Raw genomic sequence first — 24,882 nt, 5'->3', positions numbered from 1 at the left:
CTCAGGGAAGAAACAAGTTCTAAAGGGTGTCATAGGTGAGAAGATAGAAACACTGGTCTAGTGATGGAAATTATCCTCATAATCTGAAAGAAGACTGGGGCCCAAACCTTTACAAGTCTTCTGGCACGTGAGTGGTAGATAAGTCTGAGAAACTTAATGACATCAGCAAAGTTTCTATATAAACAAATAGGAGTTATGATATTCTGGGGGCTAGTAGACTACTCACATAATATATGATGAATTAGAGTGCCTGAATTCAAATCTGGTCCTGCCCATTTAGTGTGCTGGGACCCTTAGGAAGGATTTGTGACATCTTTGTACTTCTTTTTTTTTTTTTGGTTCTAGAAGATAGTTTAAAGCTCAGAGAGTAAGAGAGGTATAATACAATCATGCACATGAGACATTTAGCTTAGTACTAAGCAATTTTTGCTAAATAATGCTAAGCATATTAATGCTAAATAAATAGTAGATCTAAAACTTTTTTAGTGATTGGAGTTTGGACCACACCCAGTGGTGCTCGGGTTACTCTTGGCTTTACATTCAGGAGTCATTCCTGGCTGTGGTTGGGGAACATGCCAGGAATTGATCCTGGTTTGGCTGCATGGAAGGCAACTACTACCTACTGTACTATCTCTCTGGCTCAAGACTTCTTATCTCAGGTTATGAGGATTAAGTGAAGTAAGGCACTTATGTATCTAAATTTTACATATGTGCACACACATATCAGGCACTTAAGAGAACTAAATAAAAAAGTGTAACTGATTCTCCTGTTCTGTCAGCAATTTTTTTTTGTTTGTTTGTTTTTGGGTCACACCCGGCGGTGCTCAGGGATTACTCCTGGCTGTTAGCTCAGAAATAGCTCCTGGCAGGCACGGGTGACCATATGGGACACCGGGATTCGAACCAACCACCTTTGGTCCTGGATCGGCTGCTTGCAAGGCAAACACCGCTGTGCTATCTCTCCGGGCCCTCTGTCAGCAATTTTAAAGAAAAATGAACAATGAGGAATAAAAAAGAAACAGCAAAGAATACTAAGATTTAAAGTAGGAAGAAAACAAACTAACATAAAAATGTGTTCACTGGGCAAAGGGTATTTCAATATTAGGCACTAAACTCTTCCAAAAACTAAAGGAGTGGGAATGCTCAGGAAGAAAAATCAGGGATGCAGAGTAGCTTACAGGCTAAGTATATTCCCCAGCTCCATAGTCCTAAGCTGGGAATAATCTGAGTAAAAGCTAGTGTATCCCCCACCCCCAGCAAAAAAAAAAAAATAGGAAAGTGGCTAGGAAGATAGTTCAGATGACTGGTGTTCATGCTTTGCATGCTAGAGACCCAGATTCAATCTAGTTCTTGAGTACTGCCAGCTGTGGCCCCCAAAGAAAAAAAAGACAACAAAGGGAAAGCTGTCCCCCTGTGTTCTGGAGAGGGTTTAGTCATTTAACATGAATAATGATGGAAAACCTCCAGACTTGCAAACAAATGAAGGAGAAAGCAGTCCCAATAAATTGGTTGGAATACAAATTGCAGTGCATTGAAAAGTAACTACAAGGTGATGAAGAGATCTAACTGTAAAATACTCTTTCAATGCTGGGTTGTAAAGAAATGAGAATATTGTAACTTATTTTTAAGAGAGATTGGTGCATATTGAGGTTTCCTAGAAGAAAGAACAGGAAAGGTCTGTACTACAGAAAACTGTAGATCGCATCAGAGCAAGGAAGCGGGGTTCATGTGTGTCTAGTTGTTTCATTCAGTAAAAGACCAGGCACCTCTGCATGGTCCTGTACCTGCAGACTCTGATAGGTGTTATGATCCTGTGCATGTTAGACTGCCTCTGTGCCCAAATACTTTACACTCCACTTAGTGGAAACTGAGGTAAGTATTCAAAGATGGGGTGATATGATAGTGTCCAGATGGCAGCTGCAGACTAAATCAGTTGGTGGGAAGGCCAAGGAATTGACAGTTCATATAATGTATGAATAGTGTGCAAAGGGGAAATAGCATTGGAAATAGATAAGTATGCAGATGCAGAAGTTTAAAATACAAGAGGAATTGAAGACTGGTGATTGAAATGAGAGAGTGAGGGTGAGGCTAGGAAGAAGGATCATCTGGGTTACTACCAAAAGGCTAGTGCCATTTGTTTTAGCCACATCTAGTTGTTTCTAGGGGTTTAGATGTCATTCCTGGTGGTGTTTGGTGGGGATCATAACCCAGGTCTGGACTTCTGCACACAAGTAGCTGTATGCAGTATACTACCTCTCTGGACCCCAACGCAAATACCTTAATTCCCTGTATTCTCTCTAGCCCTCAGAGAAGAAAATTTCTCACAATTTTCTTGTAACGTCTGGTCCTACCCTGTCAATGCCGCTAATGTGACCAAAGGGAATGCTGTAATGATCCACTCATTTCTAAAACCTTTTTTTTCGGGGGTAGGGCACACTCGGTGACGTTACTCCTGGCTATGTGCTCAGAAATCACTCTCAACTTGGGGGAGTATATGGGATGTATATGGGATGTTGGGGGATCGAACTGCAGTCCACCTTAGGCTTGCGCGGGCAAGGCAGATAGATGCCTTACCACTCCGTGCCACCGCTCCAGCCCCTCATTTCTAAAATCTTTCTGTAGATTGTTACATTTTTTTTTTTTTTTTTTTTTTTGAGGAGCAGAGCCACACACAGCTGTGCTCAGGAATAACTCCTGGCTCTACACTCAGAAACCACTCCTGCCAAGCTCGGGGGACCCATAGCATGCCGGAATTGAACCCAACTTGGACTCTTGCAAGGCATACAACCTACCCACTATGCTATTGCTCTGGTCTTCTGTTACTAAATCTTAAAAAGAACAGTAGTTATGGTGATTTTTTTAAATGCAGGGTTCAGGCTATATATACAGGGGTTAAGGTGCTTGCATTGCTTGTGGCCAGAGAGAGAATACAGCAGGTAGTGGTGTTTGCCTTGCATGCCACTGACCGGGTTTAATCCCATCACCATATATGGTCCCTCGAGCCTGCAAGCAATAATTCTTGAGCATAAGGTCAAGAATGAGCACTGAGTGCTGCCAGGTGTGACCCAGAAACCAAGGGGAAAAAAGTGTTTGTTGCACCTGGCCAACTCCAATTCAGTTTCTAATACTATTGTTCCCAAGCACCATCAGGAGTGACCAGTTGAAAACAGAGCCAGGAATAAGCCTTAAGCAACAGCCAGATGTGACCCAAACCTTTGTCTTCTCTTCCTCCCCATATAGTTAGGCTCCAGAGCCATAGAGAGAGCTTGACAGACTAAGCATATCCTTTGTATGTATGAGGCCTGCATTTGATTCCCTGCTACCACCTGATCTTTGGAATATTGAGCCAGCAGGGGCCCTTGACAACCACCCGGTTTAATCTGGAAACAAAAAATACTGGGTTTCTGGATTTGGGCCAAGGAGATAGCTCAACAGGAGTAAATTGCATGCTTTTTATGTAGGAGACCTGAGCACACTACTGGTACTGCATGGTCTCTCAGGAACATATGGAACAGACACCAAGTTGGGAGTGAGTAGCCTCCAGTACCACTGTGTGTGAAGGGCTAGAGCTCCATGCTTTGCATGCCAACACAGTATGGTCTCCCAAGTACTGCTGCAAGAGACCCACTAGAATTGAGCTGATAGTAGCCCCCAGTTCTGAGTTCTGCCATGTATGGCCCCAAAGAAGAACAAAAAAGTTGGATTTTAGGGACTGGAGCAGTTGTATAGCTCATAGGACATTTGCCTTGCATGCAGCTAACCTGGATTTGATCTGCACCCCAAATGGCCCAAATGGTCCCTGAACACCACCAGGAATAATTTCTGAGTAAAAACCCAAGAATAACCCCTGAGCTTAGCCAAGTGTGGTTCTCCCAAAAAACTTAGGTTTTCTCTTGTTATCTTTTTTTTTTTTTGAAAAGGACTTGTCAGAACCTTTGTTACATGCTTTCAAATCCAAGGGAACCAACTACAATGATCACATGTTATATTGCCCTCCTCACAGGTTATAGCAGTCACTTGGGGAAACACTTTCAGGGATCAAGACAAGGGATAGATATTGCTCCCTTTCAAACTTGGTTCCTTTTACTGTCTTTATCAGAATCAGGATCATTATGCAGTACTTGGACTTGGCCACGTACGATACAAAGCTACACAGAGACAAATCAAAGCTGCCCGTAAGTACTTAAACTAAAACTAATGCCTCATAACAGAAAGGTTATCCTTTTTTTAAAGATGCAGGTTCATAATCATAGTCACAGTTCTAGATTTAAGCTTATCTGGTGAGAACCCTGTTATCACCAGTCTCTTTTATTTTCATAAGCTTTCTTTTAAGAACAGAGGGTGAGGGAGGAAAAGAGAGCATAGATATTCTTGCATTTACAAGCTCTTGTTAAGTTAAAAATATTTACTGTTTTTTAGATAACATGATTACAGTAAAAAGTATTACCTTTCATGGTTTTTATATCCAAAGTTATTGTATCTTCCCCACTATTCAAGTGCCTGACACCCTTTACCCCGTACTTGTGACACCTCTAATCCAGCTTTTCCCCCCCCACACATTGCTTAGTAATCTGTTTTGCCATCTAAGGCTAAGAATTTTTTTATCATTTAATATTGTGTATTCCCTTTGTTCTGTTTCTCTGTATCACAGATGAGTGAGATCATCTGATATTTGTTCTTCTCCCTGATTTATTTCACTTAACATGACACACTAACAAGATTTTAAAGCGTAGTATTTCACCAGTTAGATATGGCCAGCAATTTGATTAGGTTGTTAATAGGTTTTATGTTATTTTGTGGTGTGAAGAACACACTGTTGGTATTATCATCTCCTTTTTTCCAGGATAGAGTTTCCTGGTGTTTTATTATTTTCATTGACAGGATCAAGACCTGGGAGCTGGAAATGCCTTACAAAACACTACCCTTTAATATTTCTAAATATACTATCCTTTACATAGCTGTGGACATGATTCATGATTAAATTCACCTGAATTTAATGAAAGAGGGGTTGAAGTGATAGTACAGTGCTTGCCTTACAGCCAACCCATGTTAAGACTCCCAGCATCTGGTATGGTCCCCCAAGCCTGTCAGGAGTGGTTCCTGAGCACAGACAGGAGTAAGACCTGTATACTTACCAGGTGTGCCTCCCCTTCCCCATGAAGATGATTAGTTTTTGAAGGATTTTTTTTAGAAGAATTTTCTGCCCTCCATGTTAGAAAACAGATATTGAGGGCCAGAACGATAGCACAGTGGGTTGGGCCACTTGCCTTGCACATGGCCAACACTCCTGATCCTGCCAGGAGTGATTCCTGAGTGCAGAACCAGGAATAACCTCTGAGCACTGACAGGTATGCCCCTCCCCAATAAAAAAGAAAGAAAGAAAGAAAATAGATTATTGAGGACCAAAGTGATAATATAGCAGACTTATTACCTGTATGTGGCATTACCTTGTATGTGGCCAACCCAAGTTTAATATATGGAACCCTGTGTTTCCCCAGTTTACCAGGAGTAACCAGAAGTAACTCCTGAGCACTAGTGGGTGTGGCCCAAAAATGAAAAGGGGAAAAACTAGAAAATAAATATGAGGTTAGATAAGGAGATAAGATAGATAAGACAATGGAAAAAGTAGGCAGTCAAATCTAATTAAAAGAAATAGTATTGTTTGGGGCCCGGCCAGGTGGCGCTAGAGGTAAGGTGTCTGCCTTGCAAGCGCTAGCCAAGGAAGGACCGAGGTTCGATCCCCCAGCATCCCATATGGTCCCCCCAAGCCAGGGGCAATTTCTAAGTGCTTAGCCAGGAGTAACCCCTGAGCATCAAACGGGTGTGGCCCAAAACACCCCCCCCCCGAAAAAAAATACCAAAAGAAATAGTATTGTATATGAAGGAAGATGAAACAGAAACTTTTAATCATTACAAATAAAGAGAAACATTAATGGGGCTTTAGAGATAGTACAATGGATAATGCTAAGTAATTCCCAAGCACAGCTGGGGCTCAAAAAGGAGAAAAAAAATTACCAAATGACACAAGATTGTGGTTTAGGCCTGTGAACAAGATTGCACTGCTCAACATACGCTTTGCAGTTAGGAGACCAGTGAGTGTCAGTCCTCACTACACAATTTTGTCACTAGGGGTGGCAGAGCAACTTGTAGAGACGCTTGTGGCTCTCCCCACTGATTCTTGGCAGTAGAACTAGCCCTGGCTCAGTTCTGCAGTGCCTCATATTGGTGAGGATCAGTACCCCCAATCTCAGTATGATTTGATGATTTTTCTGCCAGACCTGGCAGTGCTTAGGGTCACTTCTTGGGGGCCGTTCCCAGAAATGACTGGGACCAAATACTGGGTCCCACCCAGTGCTTAGGGACCATGATATACAGGAGATCTAATCTGATGTTCCCCTTTGTTCAGTTCCCTGGTTCCTTTGATTCTTAAAGTGATAAATCTTATTTTGTAGATAAAGCAATGGTTTTAAAACATCATCCAGACAAAAGGAAAGCAGCTGGTGAACCAATTAAAGAAGGTGATAATGACTATTTTACTTGCATAACAAAAGGTAAGATGCTTTAAGAGTCAAGAATTTCAAACAGTAATAATCATTTAATTGTAGGGAATGGGTTTATTCTTCACTGGTGATACTTTGTGGAATTAAACTGGTTTTGGTTTGTTGATTTATATCAGGCTGATTGTATCCTTCTTTGGGGCCCACAATTCATAGTGAGAGGCTCATCTGGAAAATCATTATAGGTAGTCGTTGTTCCTCAATGTTTCCTTAAGTGATTTCACATTTCTACTGTTAACTTTTTTTTTTTTTTTTCAATTTGGACCACACCAGGCTCTGCATAAGTTAACTCCTGAATCTGCACTCAGGAATATGGTGGACTTGACCATTCAGGATATCAGAGATAGAAAACCTAGGTTGGCCACATGCGAGGAATTAAATGTCTTACCTCTGTACTGTCTTTCCAGCCCCTTGTTTGTTTGTTTGTTTGATTTGTTTTGTGATCACACTTGGCAAGGCTCAGGGATTACTCCTGCTCTGCACTCAAGAATAACTCCTGGCAGTGCTCCAGGGACCTTACGGGATGCTGGGGATCAAAGTCAGGTCAACCGCTTGCAAGATAAATGCCTTCTATACTGTACTATCATTCCAGCCCTGCTGTTAATTTTTGAAAATGATATACATACTTTTTGGTCCACTTATAATGTTATGCTATTATACAATGCTGACAACCCCTAAGAGCCTTTGATCTTGTTCATTCTTGAGATTTAACAGTTAATTATCTAGTTTTTTTCTCAGTCCTATTTACTAAGAGGTAATTTTTTTTTTTTTTTTTTTTTTTTGGTTTTTGGGCCACACCCAGTAACGCTCAGGGGTTACTCCTGGCTATGTGCTCAGAAGTTGCTCCTGGCTTGGGGGACCATATGGGACACCGGGGGATCGAACCGCGGTCCGTCCAAGGTTAGCGCAGGCAAGGCAGGCACCTTACCTTTAGCGCCACCGCCCGGCCCCGAGGTAATTTTTTTAAGAGGTAAATTTTCAATCGTTCTTTTGTTTGTGTTCCAGAAAAGATACTTGAAGTTAAATTGATTATATCAAATAATGCTAAAACTGTCATTACCTGGAGCTATCTATCACATCATATCTCCACAACATAAGCACACATGGTCTTTTTTTGTTTTGTTTTTGGATGACATCCAGTGGCACTCAGGGAGTTACTCCTGGCTCTGCATTCAGAAATTATTCCTGGCAGGCTCTAGGGACCATAGGGGATGCCGGGATCGAACCCAGATCAGCAGCCTACAAGGCAAATGTGCTATCCACTGTACTATCTCTGGCCCCCATGTGATTTTTTGATGGGGGGTTGCTACACCTTCTGGTAGTTAGGGCCAGTTCCTGGATCTGTGATCAGAGATCACTCCTGGCAGTGTTAGGGGACCATATGCAATGCTGGGGATTAAATGTATATCTGCCACATACAAGGCAAACATCTTGTCACCTATACTGTCTGTCTCACTTTTTTGGGGGAGGAGTTCACCCACCTGTATTCAGGTCTTAATCCTGACTGCTCCAGGATCACTCCTGGCAGTACTGAAAGACCACATAAGGCAGGGGTCTCAAACTCAATTTACCTGGGGGCCGCAGGAGGCAAAGTGAGGGTGATCCTTGAGTGCAAAGTCAGTAGTAAGCCTTGAACATTAGGGGTTGTGACCCAAACAACTAAAACAAAACAAAACAAAAAAGATTCCTCTAGGGCAGGGCACAAAATGTTGTACGGAGGGCCTCGAGTTTGAGACCCCTGATAAGGTGTCTGGGATCAAAGCCAAGGTCAGCCATTGCAAGATAAACACCTTCCATACTGTACTATCTCTCTGACTCCATCACATAATTTATAATATGAAAACCAGTAACTTGGTTTTGTTATTTTTTGTTTGTTTGTTTGGGGCCACACTTGGCAGGTTTTGGGTTACTTTCAGTTCTGACCTCAAGAATCACTGGGGGGGGGGGGTCTGAAGAGATAGCACTGTGGTGTGGTAGGGTGTTCGCACGCGGCTGACCCAGGAGGGACATTGGTTCGATTCCCGGCATCTCATATGGTCCCCCAAGCCTGCTAGGAGTGACTTCTGAGCACAGAGCCAGGAGTAACACCTAAGCGCCACCAGATGTGACCCAAGAAAACAAACAAAAAAATAAGAATTGTTCCTGGCAGATTTAGACCTTATGGGATGCTGGGGATCAAAACTGGGTTTGCCGCTTGCAAGTCAAATGCCCTATCCACTGTGCTATCATTCCAGCCCCGATAGTAACTTTTTTAAGCTAAGGGGTTTTTCTCCTATTAAATATTCTACCTATAAAAACCTCTATTGTTTTTCCTTAGCTTATGAAATGTTATCAGATCCAGTGAAAAGACGCGCATTCAATAGTGTAGACCCTACCTTTGATAACTCCGTTCCATCTAAAAGTGAAGCGAAGGACAATTTCTTTGAAGTGTTTTCCTCGGTGTTTGAAAGAAATTCCAGGTGAGTTAGGGTGTCCTCTGACCATAATGCTTTGTGGGATGCTTTTAGAGTCTTGTGGGTTTTTGCTTTTTCTCTCGATTTGATTCTCCTCTTAAAATATTGTACCTTTTTAGCAAATATATTGCTCTCATTTATCTTACCGTTTAACAGAAGATCTAATACCTTCACAATTCCTGGAGTGCTTTCCTTATAAATTTACTTTAGGATAAAGATCCATAGCTGGTTTTAATGTTTTAGGTAGAATGAAATTTTTTTACTTTTGCATACAAGGTATGGGCTTTACCAAGGAGCCACATCATTTTTTGTAAATAGCATATACCATTATTTTATACTTTTACGGTTACATGTGCTTGGAATATTTCTTACAGCACTGTTTAAATACACATGGTAATCATCTGAAGAGCTTGAAACACAGGATGTCTGGTTCTACATAGAGACATTTTTATTTTGGTGGTGGGAGGAGAACGTAGGGACTTATTTCCTTTTGCTTAATTTTTGTGGAGCAGTGTCAGAGATCAAACTTGTGATCTCAGATCTGCAGCACAGGCATTCTGTCACTGGGCTATATATATTCTGGGAGGGAGATTGTGTGTTACTGACTTGAGGTGCAAGGAGGATTGTTCCAGACTCTTGGATAATTTTATCATTCACTTGACATTCTCATTAGTGTCTTGGTGTAGTTTTGTACATGAAATCTTTACATGATTCTTTAAAGAAAAATGTGGCGGTGGGTGGGATTTGGAACTACACACACCACTGCTCAGGACTTCTTCGTGGCTCAGGGGTCACTCCTGGCAGCTTGGGGAACTATGTGGTATTGGGGATGAAAGTGGGGTCTGCTGCTTGCAAGGTAAGTGCCTTAGTTACTGTACTGTATGTGGATCCAGGGTTTATTTTGTCATAGAATGTTTTCAAGGTTGAAAACTCTGGTATATTTAGTAGTTGCCTTGGGATGCTTTCAGTGATGATAGGTAAAGTGCTGAATGTTTAAGTCTAGCTCTTAGGGAAGCTGGTACCATAGAGAAAGTGAAAGTCTGTTCCATTTCTATAAACTTTTTTTTACGATATCCATCAATGCTCAAGGATTACTCATGACTGCACTCTTGGCCATGCTAGAAGTCCATTTGGGATGCAAGACAAGTGCCTTACTCACTACAATTGCTACAAGCCCTATATAAGCTTTTTTTTTTTTTTTTTTTTTTTTTTGTGGTTTTTGGGTCACACCCGGCAGTGCTCAGGGGTTACTCCTGGCTTAATGCTCAGAAATTGCTCCTGGCAGGCACGGGGGACCATATGGGACGCCGGGATTTGAACCGATGACCTGCATGAAAGGCAAACGCCTTACCTCCATGCTATCTCTCCGGCCCCCCTATATAAGCTTTTTTGTTTTTGTTTTTGGGTCACACTTGGCTGTGCTCAGGGATTACTCCTAGCTCTGTGCTCAGAAATAAACTCTGGCAGGTTTGGAAGACCATATGGAATGCCAGGGGTGAAATGCATGTCGGTCACATGCAAGGCAAATGTCCTATATACTGCACTCCAGCCCCTCTATAAATAATTTTTATAAGCCTAGGCCCTTAGATTTTTCTGTATTGCTTGTATTACGGGCAGCAGTAAATTAGCATGGGAAAAGGAGCTAGAGCTTTTTTCCTTGCCAGCAATGCTGTAATTCACAGAATTGAAGATAACTAAATGGTTAGAACACTGTCTGTTTACTAGACCCCATCTACCTTTTCTTCTACTTACTTTATTGCTTTATTCAATACACCACTGTGGTCTGACAGTTTTAACTTTTAGTAATAGAGAATGTAGGGAAGGGAGATTATGGAGGATTAATAAAAACTATTTTTAAAAATGGACTTAAAAGTGTTGTACGAATTTTAAGTGAATTTCACTTTGTTTAAATTCAGATGGTCAAATAAAAAAAATGTGCCTAAACTTGGTGATATGAATTCATCATTTGAAGATGTAGATGCATTTTATTCTTTCTGGTAAGTCATTGCAGTTTTTGTTATGCGGTCTATTGTTTATATGTTATTTGCTTGTTTTGGGGTCAGATCCAGTAATACTCGGGTTACTCCTATCTCTATGCTCAGGAATTACTCCTGGCAGTGCTCAAGGGGAGCCATATGGGATGCTGGGGATCAAATCCAGGTCAGCAAGGCAAGAATCTTACCCACTGTACTGTCTTTCCGGCCCTGATGTGGTCATCTTTAAAAAGAACAAATACCCGTTGCAGACTCACTCTGCACCCTGCTGCATCCACAAGCATGGGTGCTTTTTTCGTCTGCCACAGGAATGAATGTGCCAGGGGCCAAAACCGCTTTGACCTGTCAAAGTGGACAGAGCTGCCTAGGACACACACATCCGAAAAACAATACTCAGTAAGTATTTGACTGGCATAATATGAGGGATTGGAGAACTGCAGATTATCACTAAGCAGCTTTCACATAATGCTGCATTATTTCTTATGGACTATTTAGGCTTTTTTTTCATGCATTCAAGTTTATATATATACATATATATTATAGCAATTAAAAATGAGGATTGAGTGATTTTATATATTGAAAATTTGTTTTCTGGTTCTTCTGATAATACTCACTGGTGATCTTGGACTGATTTTAGACTACTCCCAACTGCTTGGGGGACCATATGGTACTAGAAATTCACCCCTGAACCTCTTACATGCAAGCAAACATACCCTCAGCCCATTGTCCTATCTTGCTGATCCTTGGGGAATCATTTTAACTCATCAAAAATAAATATATTTTTACTTAGCTATCTTCCTATTTAAGCCTCACAAGTAGAGAGAGAGAGAAGATGGTGACAATTTGTATCAATAACTTGCTAACATTTCATAAGATTAAATAAGTTGTGTTTTCTCATTAAAGCATCTGATAAAACCTAAAATAAAAATGGCAAAGCCATAGCTCTATTACAATTGCTTTTGCCTTTAGAAAATTCAAGCCAGTGATAACTAGTACTAGAGCTGCCAGCATGCTCTAGTATGATAGAGCATACTACCATACTCAGCGGTAGAATACCTGCCTTAAAATTTTATATATATATATATATATATATATATACATATATACATATATATGTGACTCTGGGCTCAATCTCATAATACTCAAAAAATCGGGTTGACAGAGAAGTGAAGATAAAGTCAAGAAAAATTAACAAGTGTCAAGCAAGAGAGAAACCTGGCAAAGACAAGATAGTTGGGATATTTTTATTTAAGGATGGTATAAATAGTTTAGATTTTAATGCTAAATAGTTATTAAGAGATGAAGAAAGATAAAATTTGAACACAGCGGTACTTCCATTCCAAAAGGAAGGAAAGGGTCCTAAACTCATAATTATTTAAAATGTTATTCTATGGACTAGAGCAATAGCACAGGGGATAGGGCATTTGCCTTACACTGGTCTGACTTAGGTTCTATACCCTGCGTACCATATAGTCTCCAAAGTCAGCCAGCAGCAACTTCTAAGGACAGCCAGGAGTGACCCTTGAGTGCATTCAGGTGTGGCCCAAAAATCAAATAAATAAAGTGTGATTCTGTGGGAGAAGAGTGGAGTGTTACTGGAGAGGAATGAACATTGTACACCTACTGAATGACTATAATTTTAATGACTAAATTAAAAAATAAACAATGTTTAAAAAATGTGCCCTACCTTACTTTTATTTATTTTTTTATCTACTTTACTTTTAAAAGGAAGAATACACCTCATTGGTGATGTTGGTCTTTTTATCAGTCAGGGATAAAGCAAATGGCCCTTGTTCATCCTAGCTCTGTATCAGGATTGGTGGCCAAAAGTGTTTCATGAGTGAGGTAAAGTTTAAACACTGAGCTTTTCCTTCCTTAGTCTTCAAGGAGAAAGGATCAAACCCTGGTCTTATACATAGATCTTGCCACTCTTGAGCCTAGGGGATACCAATGTATTTTTAAAGTGTTTTGAGTTGTGATATTGCTTTCCTACCTCCTGAAGTAGACATGCTACCTAGTACATGTTCATTTGCAGGAATGTAACAGGACAGGCAGGGCATATGCCTCTGTATATACAGTTTGTTGTTATGATAAATGAGTCATGGTGAACTTTGAAAAAGTCTAAGGTTATTTATGCCTGATAAAGGAAACATTGTTTTTTAAAAGATTTATTTTTATTTTATTTATGTCAGGTATAATTTTGATTCTTGGAGAGAATTTTCTTACTTAGATGAAGAAGAAAAAGAAAAAGCAGAATGGTAAGTATATAAATCTTAAAAGAGGATATTTGACTTTATGGTATTTTTTTGATGAAATAAAATTTTTAAAGTTATCATAGTTTACAAAACTTTTATTTTACACTGCTTTACAATTGTAGAACTGTTACATCAGTCCCTCTTCACCAGTGGAAGTACATAACTTTGTTTTTCTTTTTTGGTGGGGTCACTCCTGGAACCATGAAGTGCTGGGAATCAAACCTGGGCCTCCTGCATGCAAAGCAAGTGCTTAGAGACTATTGAGCTCTCTGTCTCCTTGAGGATTAAAAATACACTAAAGGGTCTGGGGAGATGGTTCAAAGACTAGGACATGTAGTATTCATATAGGAGCTATGGTTTTCAGACCCCACTATGGTTTCAATACCACTAGGAATGACCATTTTTTAACTGTAGTAGGAATAGTCTTTCAGGATCACCAGGTGTGACCCATAAAAGAAAAGTAAGTACACAAAAACACATCTACATATAATTTTGTATCCTTTACGGTGGGGGTTTGGGGATGGTGGAGTATGGCTCACACCTGATAGTGCTCTGGGGGCTATAACAGACTGCTCAGGAATAGTACCTGGCAGTGCTTGGGACCATATGTGGTTGCAGGTATTGAACCAGGGTTGGGTTAAGGTAACCACATGCACACACACTCGTGTGTGTGTGTGTGTGTGTGTGTGTGTGTGTGTGTGTGTGTGTGTGTGTGTGTGTGTGTGTAAGTGATCATATGTGTTTGCAGGTATTGAACCAAGGTAGGGTGGTTAGGGTGTGTGTGTGGGGGGGGGAGGTTAGGGGTGTGGATGTGTGTGTAACCATATACATTAGGATTTGCAGGGCTACTAACCCCTGACTCCAACCTGGCAACTTGTTTTGCCTTACTGCCAGGGAATAAAATCGAGTACCCTAATAGAACAAATTAATTATCCTTAATAAATTATATATCCAAATAAATTATCCTTAATTTAATATCCTTAATATTTTAATATGTAAGAAAAACTTTTGATATAAAAATTCCAAAATGTCCCACTTCCATGAAGGCCCACCCCTGAGAGTGTTCAGATGATTTTGTGCCACTAAGTTTCCCACATGCAAAGCATGTGCTCTAGCCTTTGGACCATGCTCCCAAAATTTTTAAAAAATCCAAAATAATTCTAGATAACCACCCTTTAATATTAATAGTAAAACACTATATAAAATATTACTTTCCAGTAACATATAGTAATTTGTTTCCATTTTTTGTTTTATAGTCGTGATGAGCGGAGATGGATTGAAAAACAGAACAGAGCAACAAGGGCACAAAGAAAGAAAGAAGAAATGAACAGAATAAGAACATTAGTTGGTAAGTAAAATTGTTTTTTTTTTATTTATCTTATTGTTAGAAATCCAAAAGATTAACTGTCTTTCTGATAGATAATGCATATAGCTGTGATCCAAGGATAAAGAAATTTAAAGAAGAAGAAAAAGCCAAGAAGGAGGCAGAAAAGAAAGCAAAAGCAGATGCAAAACGGAAGGAGCAGGAAGCTAAAGAAAAAGTAAGATGACATTTGATTTGATGATGCTGGAGATTAAATAGAAAATATGTAATCTTAAGATTTATTTTGGGGGGGCCAACATCTGCCGGTGCCAGGGGCTACTCCTGTCTCTGCTCAGAAATCACTCCTGGCAGCTCGGGGGACCTATGGGATGCCAGGATTCAAACCACCATTGGTCCTGGGTCAGCTGCTTACAAGGCAAACACCCTACCGCTATGCAATCTCTCTGTCCCCTTAAGATTTATTTTTAAAAACCTATAACGAAGCAGAGAATTAAGAGTAGTTGGGATAAGATAATAATCATTCCTTATTAATAGCAAATTATTACCCAATATTTTGTGCAGTGACAAGTATGCTTAAACATCATGCTTAATTCCACCACTCTGGGAGTCCGCATTCCCAACCCACAGCTTGTTTTTGTGTTTTTGTTTTTGTGGCATCAGGGATTGAACCCAGATCACATACATGGCTACACAAGTGACCTGTTAGGCTACATCTCGAGTCACCACCTCCCACCCCTCAGAAAATTCTTATCTAGCAAAAATGTGACTTCACATAAATTTCCTTTAGCACTTGCCTATTTCTAGTGTGTCTCAGGAGAGGGAGATCATACCCAGCGATTTTTTTTTTTTTTTTGCGGAGGCCACACCCGGTGATGCTCGGGTTATTCCTGGCTATGCGTTCAGAAACCGCTCCTGGCTTGGGGGACCATATGGGACACTGGGGGATTGAAGCTGGGTCCATCCTAGGCTAGCACGGGCAAGGCAGATGCCTTACTGCTTGTGCCACCGCTCCGGCCCCCATATCTGGCATTTCTGAGGATCAACCAGCAATGCTAAAACTTTTGTACTCTCTCTCTCTGGCCCTGTATCTTACAATTCTTATGTTTATAGAATAAATTTTAATCAGCTCCTTTTCCTAGATCCATTGTCATAAACTGCTATGTCCCTTTTTCTAGTTTAATGTATTAAAAGATTGAATTCTCAAGGATTATGGTAGACCCTGATACCATATATTGTCCCTAAGCACATCCTGGATCAGTTGCTGAGCACAGAGGCATGTGAAAGACCTGAGCACCAACCATATAATATGGCTTCAAAAAGAAAAATAAAAAGAATTGGATTTTTAAAACAGGATTAAAGGACATTGAAAATTCTAACTTTCCCTAATCACAATCATGTTTGTAATCAAGGTGTTTAAATAAAGATATTATTAAAAAAAAAAAGAAAATTCTAACTTTCTTACTAATAAGATTGTTTCTCATTATTAAAGCAAAGACAAGCTGAATTAGAAGCGGCTCGATTAGCTAAGGAAAAAGAAGAAGAGGAAGTTAGACAACAAGCCTTACTGGCAAAAAAAGAAAAAGATATTCAGAAAAAAGCCATTAAAAAGGAAAGACAAAAACTTCGGAACTCATGTAAGGTATGTCAAACAGCAATTAAGCAAAACACATTAACAGTCTTCGCTACCTTCCACAGAAATTTCTTGTCAGCCCTCATAAGCTACCTGAATATTTCATTTTACAATTTAGATTTTAAGATCAATAAACAAAAGATTATTGTTAAGTTTAGTTTGTTTTTGTTATGCATGAACAATCCCATTTTCACTGGTTCAAAAGTGAAAAAATGTAAAACTATTGCAGCTTATAAACTGTGTTTATTAAGCATTAAAGTAGTTCTGTATGCTACTGATTAAATTACTGTGAAATTTTTATCTGAATATATAAATATTGTAGTGGGGTTTTTATGTAATTTTTTTGGGGTGCCACACACAGTGATGCTCAGGGGTTACCTCTGGCTCTGTATTCAGAAAACATTCCTGGTGGTACTGGGGGTCTAATCTGGGTCAGCCACATGTAACGCAATTGCCCTATCTTCCCATCTTACTATCTCTCTCCAGCCCTTGGCAGTGCTCATGGATTACTCCTGGGCCAGCACTTAGAAATGGCCCCTGACAGGTTCAGGGGACCATATGGGATAATGGGAATCAAACCCAAGTCTGTCCTGGGTCAGCTACATGCAAGGCAAACACCTTACTCCTATGCTTTCATTCCAACCCCATGCAAATGTTTTTAAAATCACTACTTGCTTGCAGCACAAACACCCTATCACTGTGCTATCTCCAGCCCTTGATGACAAGATTTTTTAAAACTGGTAGGGTGCTTGTCTTGAATGTAGCCAACTGGCTTCAATCCCCAGCACCCTTTATGGCCCTTGGAGCAATACCAGTAGTGATTCCTAAGTTTGGAGCCAGGAGTAATCCTAGAACGTAATTGGTCATGGCTTAGAATCAAACCAAAAAATCATGCATTTGTGGGTTTTGGGTTTTTTTTGTTTTGTTTTGTTTGGTTTGGTTTTTGGGTCAAACCCAGCAGTGGCCAGGAGTTACTCCTGGCTCTATGCTCAGAAATCGCTCTTGACAGGCTCAGGGGACCATATGGGATGCCGGGATTCGAACTACCATCGTCCTGCATGCAAGGCAAACACCTTACCTCCATGTATCTCTCCAGCCCATGCATTTGTATTTTAATATGCAACTTTTATTGAGTTGTTATTTGTTTTAATATACTTATGCCATTTTGAAGCCTAAAGGAATAATATTCTGATGCTTAGTTCATATTTAGATTTTTACTTTTTCTTTTTCTGTGTCTTTCTATAGTTTATCTGAATAGCATCAGAGGCATTGATTGTGTTTCCTAATTAAGTCTGTAATAGGTCCCTCCAACTCTACCTCAAGGCCATTGATTGGTTGGAGAAACTGGACCATTTTGTTCAACATTTTTGTCACAATGTACGCCTAGTTGTTCTCTGTATGGTATAAATTTAGGATGTTTGCATGCAAAACATATTCCAGTCCAATAGTTCTCTCTGGCCTCTAAAGTAAAAATTTTTTCGAGTTATAACCAGTAATATTGGGAGTCATTCCTGGCAATGCCCACAGAACCATTATAGAATTTCTGAGATTGAACCTGTATACTATGGGTTCTGGCCCCTAAAATTAATTTTTATTTGAGAAAAAGTTCTTATAGGAGCAGGAGAGATAGTATAACAGGTAAGTTTCCTGCCTTCCGTGTGTCGACCCAGCCTTGAGCCCCAGTCTCCCATATGATTCCCTGAATTGCCTGCCTGATGTAGCTCAAAAGCCAAAAAAAAGAAATTTTAGAAGTTAATCTTGGTCATTTTGGAGTCACATACAGTAGTACTTGGTGGCTACTCTGGCTGTCCTCAGTTATCTTTTGTTACTTTTAGAAATCTAAAAGCTTTTTTTGTTGTTTGGGCCACATCCAGTGATGCCCAGGGGATATTCCTGGTTATGCGCTCAGAAATCATTCCTGGCTTGGGGGATCATATAGGACACCAGGAGACCAAACCATGGTCCGTCCTAGGCAAATGCGGTCAAGGCAGACACCTTACCGTTTGCGCCACTGCTCTGGTCCAGTAAAAGCTTTTTTTTTAACATGCCGCCCACCCCACCCACCCCCAATAAACTAAGGATAGTCATTTGGGTAAGTATTGGTAGTATGCATTCAAATACAGTTGTCACTAGAAATAGTTTACCAGGGTTGGGAAGCCATCTTGTGTGCTGGGGATTAAAGCTGAAGCCATGCATGATAGGCATTTAGCTGTCTCTTCTGAACATACATACTTTATAAGAGGGAGGGTACACAACTGTTGGTGTTCAGGTGTTACTCCTGGCTCTTCACTCAGGAATCACTTCTGGTGGGCTCAGAGGACCATGTGGGATGCTGGCGATTGAACCCAAGTTGGCTTGGCTGTATGCAAGGCAAGCACCCTCCCTGCTATGCTATGTTCCAGCCCCACAAGCATACATTCTTAAATGGTAGTCAAAGCCATTATTCTTTCTTAGCAAGTAGTTTGAATATAAACCTATATTAATGAAAATTCAGTTAAAGATTAGCATGTAGTATTATGTACTCTACCATTCATTATAGTTAAGTATTCAACAAAGAAATGCTTACTGGTAGAAAAATCATCTTTCCTGTACATCCAGGGACTGATGTATCATACACATTATCAACAAAATATTCAGTTAGATTGAAATTAATCTGTCCAATCAACAGACTTTGAAATGAGGTTTAACAAAAATACAAACACATCTTCAGTCTTTTGTTCAACTGGAGGAAAATCTGAATAGAGAGATGTAAGACCTTTTAAGATTCATCTAGAAAAGTAAGAACATTTGTTAGGTGCATGGAAGCAAAATAGGTCCTACTTTTAAGTTATTTACCATCTAGGTTATTACAATCCTTTGTGTCTCACTTGATCCATTTCATTTAATATTCACAACTCCATTACTAGATAGTTATGAAGATTAAATGAAATAACTCACATTTAGTATCTGGCATTTTTATGGGGCCACACTCAGCTGTGCCCAGCGATCACACCTGGGAATTACTGGGAGACCATGCAGTGTTAGTGATTGAACTTGGGCTGGCAGCTTGAGAGTACTGACCCCTTACTATCTCTGTAGCCCAAGAATTTCTTGGCTCTTAAGTGATTCTATGAGGAATTAAAAGGGCCCAGCATTGGTAGAGACTTGGTCTTTGTCAGGCCAGGGTTTTCCAACACTATCATCTTTCCTGGTTTGTTCCACCATTAGTTTCTTCCTAATGCTTTTCTGCTATTAGCTGGTCAGGCAGAGAGATTTAGGATATGCCGACAGTTTTTATAGTTGAGTCTATAATGTGTTTATGGATATATTCTTGAGTGTCAGTATAGGGAAGATAAATGGTCACTTCTATGTTTCTAGACTTGGAATCACTTTTCTGACAATGAAGCAGAACGGGTTAAAATGATGGAAGAAGTGGAAAAACTATGTGATCGACTAGAATTAGCAAGGTATACCTATAACACGTTACTAAAGTTTTCTGTGGAATTTTGAAATTCTTTTTTCTTTAATGTTATTTTATGTATGTACGTACATATGTATGTTTTGGTTTGGGGCCCACACCCGGTGACACTCAGGTGTTACTCCAGGCTATGCGCTCAGATATTGATCTTGGCTTGGGGAACCTTATGGGATGCTGGGGATCAAACTGAGGTCCGTCCTAGGTCAGCTGAGTGCAAGGCAAACACCCTACCACTGCACTATCACTCCGACCCCTTCTCTGGGATTTTTTTTTTTTTTTTTTGGTTTTGGTTTTTGGGCCACACCCTATGACACTCAGGGGTTACTCCTGGCTATACACTAAGAAATTGCTCCTGGCTTAGTGGACCATATAGGACACCGAGGGATCAAACCGAGGTCCATCCTAAGCTAGGCATAAGGCAGATGCCTTATGCCCTGCACCACCACTCTGGCTCCATTCTCTGGGATTTTTGAAAGATAAAATTTCATCACTTTTTTTTCCCCTTTAGTTTACAGTGCTTGAATGAAACACTCACATCCTGTACAAAAGAAGTAGGAAAGGCTGCTTTGGAAAAACAGGTAATAAAAGGACCATCGCTTCTACTTCTATTCAGCATTTAATTCTTACAGTCTTCACTTGCACCTCTGAATATTTCCATCTTTCATAAACCTTAAGGGCAGTGTCTTTAGTTCTCTTTGTGCTCCTAATTTGTGCTTTTAATTTGAAAATGTATTAGGTTATTACCAAGTGTTATGTTTGATTTCTAGTACACACTGATCAGGTTATAAAATAATTTAAAAACTATTATTTTGTGGCCAATTTTGTAGGGTAGCAATTTGAGCCAAACGAAGTCTTTGTTTTGTCTAGTTTACATCTTTTATAGATGAGGAAAGAGGCTCAGAAATTTTCAGGTAACAAGAGTTAGACCTACTGCACACAGTACTACATTTAGGGAATTTGATGTTACTATCAAAGGAGTTCAGGAACAGTTCTGTGGAAAATAGGAAAGAAAGGGACCAAAAGGTAGGCGTCTACTCCAGGCTCAAATGTCAGGGTAGACTCAGTGATACTGACCTTAAAGTTGTTGGACAGTGTTCAAATGACATGGAGAAATGGAATGTCAGAGGCCAAATAGAGCCAAATTAAACAAGTTTAAAAGGTTTTAAAAATAGATCTGTGGGGCCGGGCGGTGGCGCTAATGGTAAGGTGCCTGCCTTGCCTGCACTAGCCTCGGACGGACCGCGGTTCGATCCCCCGGCGTCCCATATGGTCCCCCAAGCCAGGAGCAACTTCTGAGCGCATAGCCAGGAGTAACCCCTGAGCATCACCGGGTGTGGCCCAAAAACCCAAAAAAAAAAAAAAAAAAAAAATAGATCTGTAATGCATAGGTATATAAGAACCTGAGACACTTCAAAGACTTCCCTCTAAATTTTGTTGTGGACATGCAATGCTATGTGATTATCCTCATTCTGTGGGGCTGCTAGATAGTGCGTTGACACTGAGGTCTCTTGAACACCCAAGCAAATACCCTGGTAGCTAATTTTCATTCCCACATATCTTTCCATGACAAACATTAACAGTGAATTATTATCTGGGCAAGATATAAGGAATCTAAGTGACTAGTTAAGTGAATCTTACTGGAAAGACAGAATAGTGATAGAACTATTAGAATAATTGGGTGTGGAGCCGGTGAGGTGGCGCTAGAGGTGTCTGCCTTGCAAGCGCTAGCCAAGGAAGGACTGTGGTTCGATCCCCCGGCGTCCCATATAGTCCCCCCAAGCCAGGGGCAACTTCTGAGCACTTAGCCAGGAGTAACCCCTGAGCATCAAACTAGGTGTGGCCCCAAAAACCAAAAAAAAAAAAAAAAGAAAGAAAGAAAGAATAATTGTGTGTAGTGGAAGGTTTAAAGTGGGAATCTGCATCTAAGATTACATAAGAAACAGCTGAATTGCAGTAAGATCAAGTAAACGCTTTTGTTTTCAGTTGTGCGGACTGGATTATGACTTACGTAAAGAGAATTTCATAGCCACTTTGCTAGGCCTTTTTTTGTTTTTGGGTCACACCCGGCAGCACTGGGGTTAGTCCTAGCTCCAGGCTCAGAAATTGCTTCTGGCAGGCTCTGGGGACCATATGGGATTCCGGGGTTCGAACCACTGTCCTTTCGTATGCAAGGCAAACACCTTACCTCCATGCTCTCTCTTCGGCCCCGGCCTTTATCTTTTTGAAACATAGATTTCTATGAATTTATGGATGAAAAAGTCAATGAATGTAAACTTGCCAAGGAGTATCCTAGGCAAACATCTTATGATACGAACACAGAGTGGGTAAGCAGTAGATGAAACAATTTAGAACCACGGACACCCAGACAGAATGGGAGTGTAACTAGCAAGTCCTGCTTAAAGTCTCTGACTCACCTGTGGTATTTGTATAGATAGAAGAAATCAATGAGGAAATTAGAAAAGAAAAAGAGGAAGCTGAGGCTCGTATGCGTCAAGCATCTAAAAATGCAGAGAAATCAACTGGCGGTGGTGGAATTGGCAATAAAAACTGGTCAGAGGATGATCTGCAATTACTAATTAAAGCTGTGAATCTCTTCCCTGCTGGAACAAATTCAAGGTACTAGTTTTATGAACTTTTCTTTGATACATACCAGAGCCTGGGAATAAATGTGTAAACGAACCTATCCATATTAGCAGCACTAGTTCTAGTAGAAATTTTATTTTTGGAGGTGAGATGCAGGACTTTTTTTTTTTTTTTTTTTTTGGTCTAGCAGAATTTTTTTTTTAAAGAATTCTTTGGATCTGGAAAAACTGCCTTCCACTAAATTCTGTGCAGTGAGGTACATTTTGTATCTGTTATTCTTAATATATGCATATACAGCAAGATGCTACATCATATTTTCAGGAAATTAAAGATCATAAAACATTCTATCATCACTTTAATTTAGTGTCCTCTTTCGCAGCCTTTCTTGGTTTTCCATCTCAAACCAGAACTTAATGCCAAGTCTGAGTTTAGAGCCTCAATGGTCCAGCCTCTCTCCTTCTATAGACAAAGAAGCAAACATGGTTTGTTTGCAGTTTACATGAATGTGTATTTCTATTTGTAACAAAATAATACATAGCAAAAACTAGAACAAAGGCAGTAATATTCACAACAATTTAGAGCTAGTTCTGCAAATAGTGTGTATATCAGTAACCTTCAATAAAAAAATATAAGGACTGTCCTTGCCAGTGGACTGTCATGGTACGTTTCCATTACTTCGCTTTTTATATTGTTTGCTGTAGATGGGAAGTAATCGCTAATTACATGAACATACATTCTTCTTCTGGAGTCAAAAGAACTGCCAAAGATGTTATTAGCAAAGCAAAGAGTCTTCAAAAACTTGGTGAGTTCTACAAAATTTGTCACCTTGAAAAATAACTATACAGGTTGATGAAAGATTATGCAAGAATATCTATTAAATTTTTTTTTTTTACTATTTTCAGACCCTCATCAAAAAGATGACATAAACAAAAAGGCGTTTGATAAATTTAAGAAAGAACATGGAGTGGTGCCTCAAGCAGACAATGCAGCACCTTCAGAAAGATTTGAAGGTAGTTAAATTTCATTTTTCTGAAGTTCAAAGGTCTTTTGAAAAACCTAGGGGCCAGGGCAGTGGCGCTAGAGGTAAGGTGTCTGCCTTGCCAGCGCTAGCCTAGGATAGACCACGGTTCGATCCCCCGGCATCCCATATGGTCCCCCAAGCCAGGAGTGACTTCTGAGCATATAGCCAGGAGTAGCCCTTGAGCGTCACCGGGTGTGGCCCAAAAACAAAACAAAACAAAAAAAAAAAAAAAAAAAATCTAGCTGTTAAAGGAAACTACCTAGTTTACGTACAACATAAAGAGAAAAAAAGGTAAATAGTGAGAAAATGTTGATATTTGGGAATCTGAATTTCAAGCTGTAAATCATGATCTGTATATTCACAAAATAAACTTAATGGTTCATAAATAGAAAATGCATAGAAATATATATCAGTATTGTAATTATGACGCTGTCAAAAACTTAGACTTGGGGCCAGAGCAATAGCAGGTACAGCATTTGTCTAGCACACAGATGCTTTGAGACTGTCAGGAATAACCCTGAGTACTCCCAGTTGTGGCCCCCCAACAACTAAATAAAAACTTTGACCTTGCAATTTAAGCAGTAGTCAGTCTACTTACAGAGTAAGGGCTAAATTGATCTCTTTTTACAAAAATTAAAATATATTAATTAAGCCTTACATAAGAGATCCGTAAGGTTTTAATGAGTAAATTCTGTGACAGTGAAACCTGGAAGGTCTCACAGTTTTGTAGTTCTATAGTAGTAACTATCTTTGAAAGAAATCAAATATATTTAAATTCAGGGGAGAAAAATGGTGTGTGAATCAAATGTTAGATTGTAAGAGACTAATAAAATAAAACAGGCTTTTTGTACTGAGCTTAAATTTTCTTATTTGTACTTTAAAGGTTTTTGTACGTATCTCATCTCTAAAAGCTTGTTCAAAATGATAAATCTTACCAAATCTTGTGTACTAGGTCATTATGGGAAGATATTCCAGTATCAATTTTCTGACAATTAGGATAATATTTTTCAATAGGCCCTTGCACAGATTTCACCCCTTGGACAACAGAAGAACAGAAACTTTTGGAACAAGCTTTGAAAACATACCCAGTAAATACACCTGAAAGATGGGAAAAAATAGCAGAAGCAGTGCCTGGCCGAACAAAGAAGGACTGCATGAAACGATACAAGGTTGTATACGTTATCAGTTTATAAATAATATAAATTTTTATTTTTAATACATTGGTTAAGATTTTTCTAACTCTAGCAATCAGTAAAATCAGCTTTTTCGATTGGTTAATTACAGACTTATGTTAGAAACATCTGTTTTTGCAAATCCTGATAATTGCTTCTTTGAAAATATCTTTTCCTTTATTAGGAACTTGTTGAGATGGTAAAAGCAAAGAAGGCTGCTCAAGAGCAAGTACTGAATGCAAGTAGAGCCAAGAAATGACTATGACAATCTTTGTGTGTACATTTTTATAATAAAACTGAAAATACCATGCAAGTTTCATTCTTCAACATACTGTGACAATTTGAAAATATGTTGTTTCCTCTAAGTATCCTCTAAGAGTTTGATACAGTATAGCTAAAAACCTACATGAGTATATACATATATAAAAAACTACAT

The 24,882-nt window shown here is 39.7% G+C and overlaps 1 protein-coding gene and 1 non-coding gene across 2 annotated transcripts in view; both read left to right on the top strand.

The window, feature by feature from the left end:
* The window catches only part of DNAJC2 (DnaJ heat shock protein family (Hsp40) member C2), a 32,554-nt gene extending 7,795 nt beyond the window's left edge, over positions 1 to 24,759 (top strand). The window contains exons 3-17 of the mRNA XM_049783886.1: positions 4,100 to 4,175; positions 6,453 to 6,551; positions 8,875 to 9,016; positions 10,927 to 11,007; positions 13,197 to 13,262; positions 14,516 to 14,607; positions 14,679 to 14,800; positions 16,073 to 16,222; positions 19,571 to 19,659; positions 20,179 to 20,248; positions 22,102 to 22,286; positions 22,955 to 23,055; positions 23,156 to 23,263; positions 24,289 to 24,443; positions 24,631 to 24,759. Coding sequence (XP_049639843.1) covers positions 4,100 to 4,175; positions 6,453 to 6,551; positions 8,875 to 9,016; positions 10,927 to 11,007; positions 13,197 to 13,262; positions 14,516 to 14,607; positions 14,679 to 14,800; positions 16,073 to 16,222; positions 19,571 to 19,659; positions 20,179 to 20,248; positions 22,102 to 22,286; positions 22,955 to 23,055; positions 23,156 to 23,263; positions 24,289 to 24,443; positions 24,631 to 24,705 — 1,611 coding nt within the window. The 3' untranslated portion in view covers positions 24,706 to 24,759. The remainder of the gene's footprint in view (positions 1 to 4,099; positions 4,176 to 6,452; positions 6,552 to 8,874; positions 9,017 to 10,926; positions 11,008 to 13,196; positions 13,263 to 14,515; positions 14,608 to 14,678; positions 14,801 to 16,072; positions 16,223 to 19,570; positions 19,660 to 20,178; positions 20,249 to 22,101; positions 22,287 to 22,954; positions 23,056 to 23,155; positions 23,264 to 24,288; positions 24,444 to 24,630) is intronic.
* On the top strand, positions 11,252 to 11,381 carry LOC126033050 (small nucleolar RNA SNORA77). Its single transcript, XR_007504212.1, has one exon. It is a non-coding gene; the product is annotated as a small nucleolar RNA SNORA77 (small nucleolar RNA).
* Positions 24,760 to 24,882: the final 123 nt, after the last annotated feature.

Source organism: Suncus etruscus, chromosome 1 (genome assembly GCF_024139225.1).
Source record: "Suncus etruscus isolate mSunEtr1 chromosome 1, mSunEtr1.pri.cur, whole genome shotgun sequence".
NCBI classification, from domain to species: Eukaryota; Metazoa; Chordata; class Mammalia; order Eulipotyphla; family Soricidae; genus Suncus; species Suncus etruscus.
Note: the sequence above shows the minus strand (reverse complement) of the source record. Positions and strands in the feature narration are given on the sequence as shown.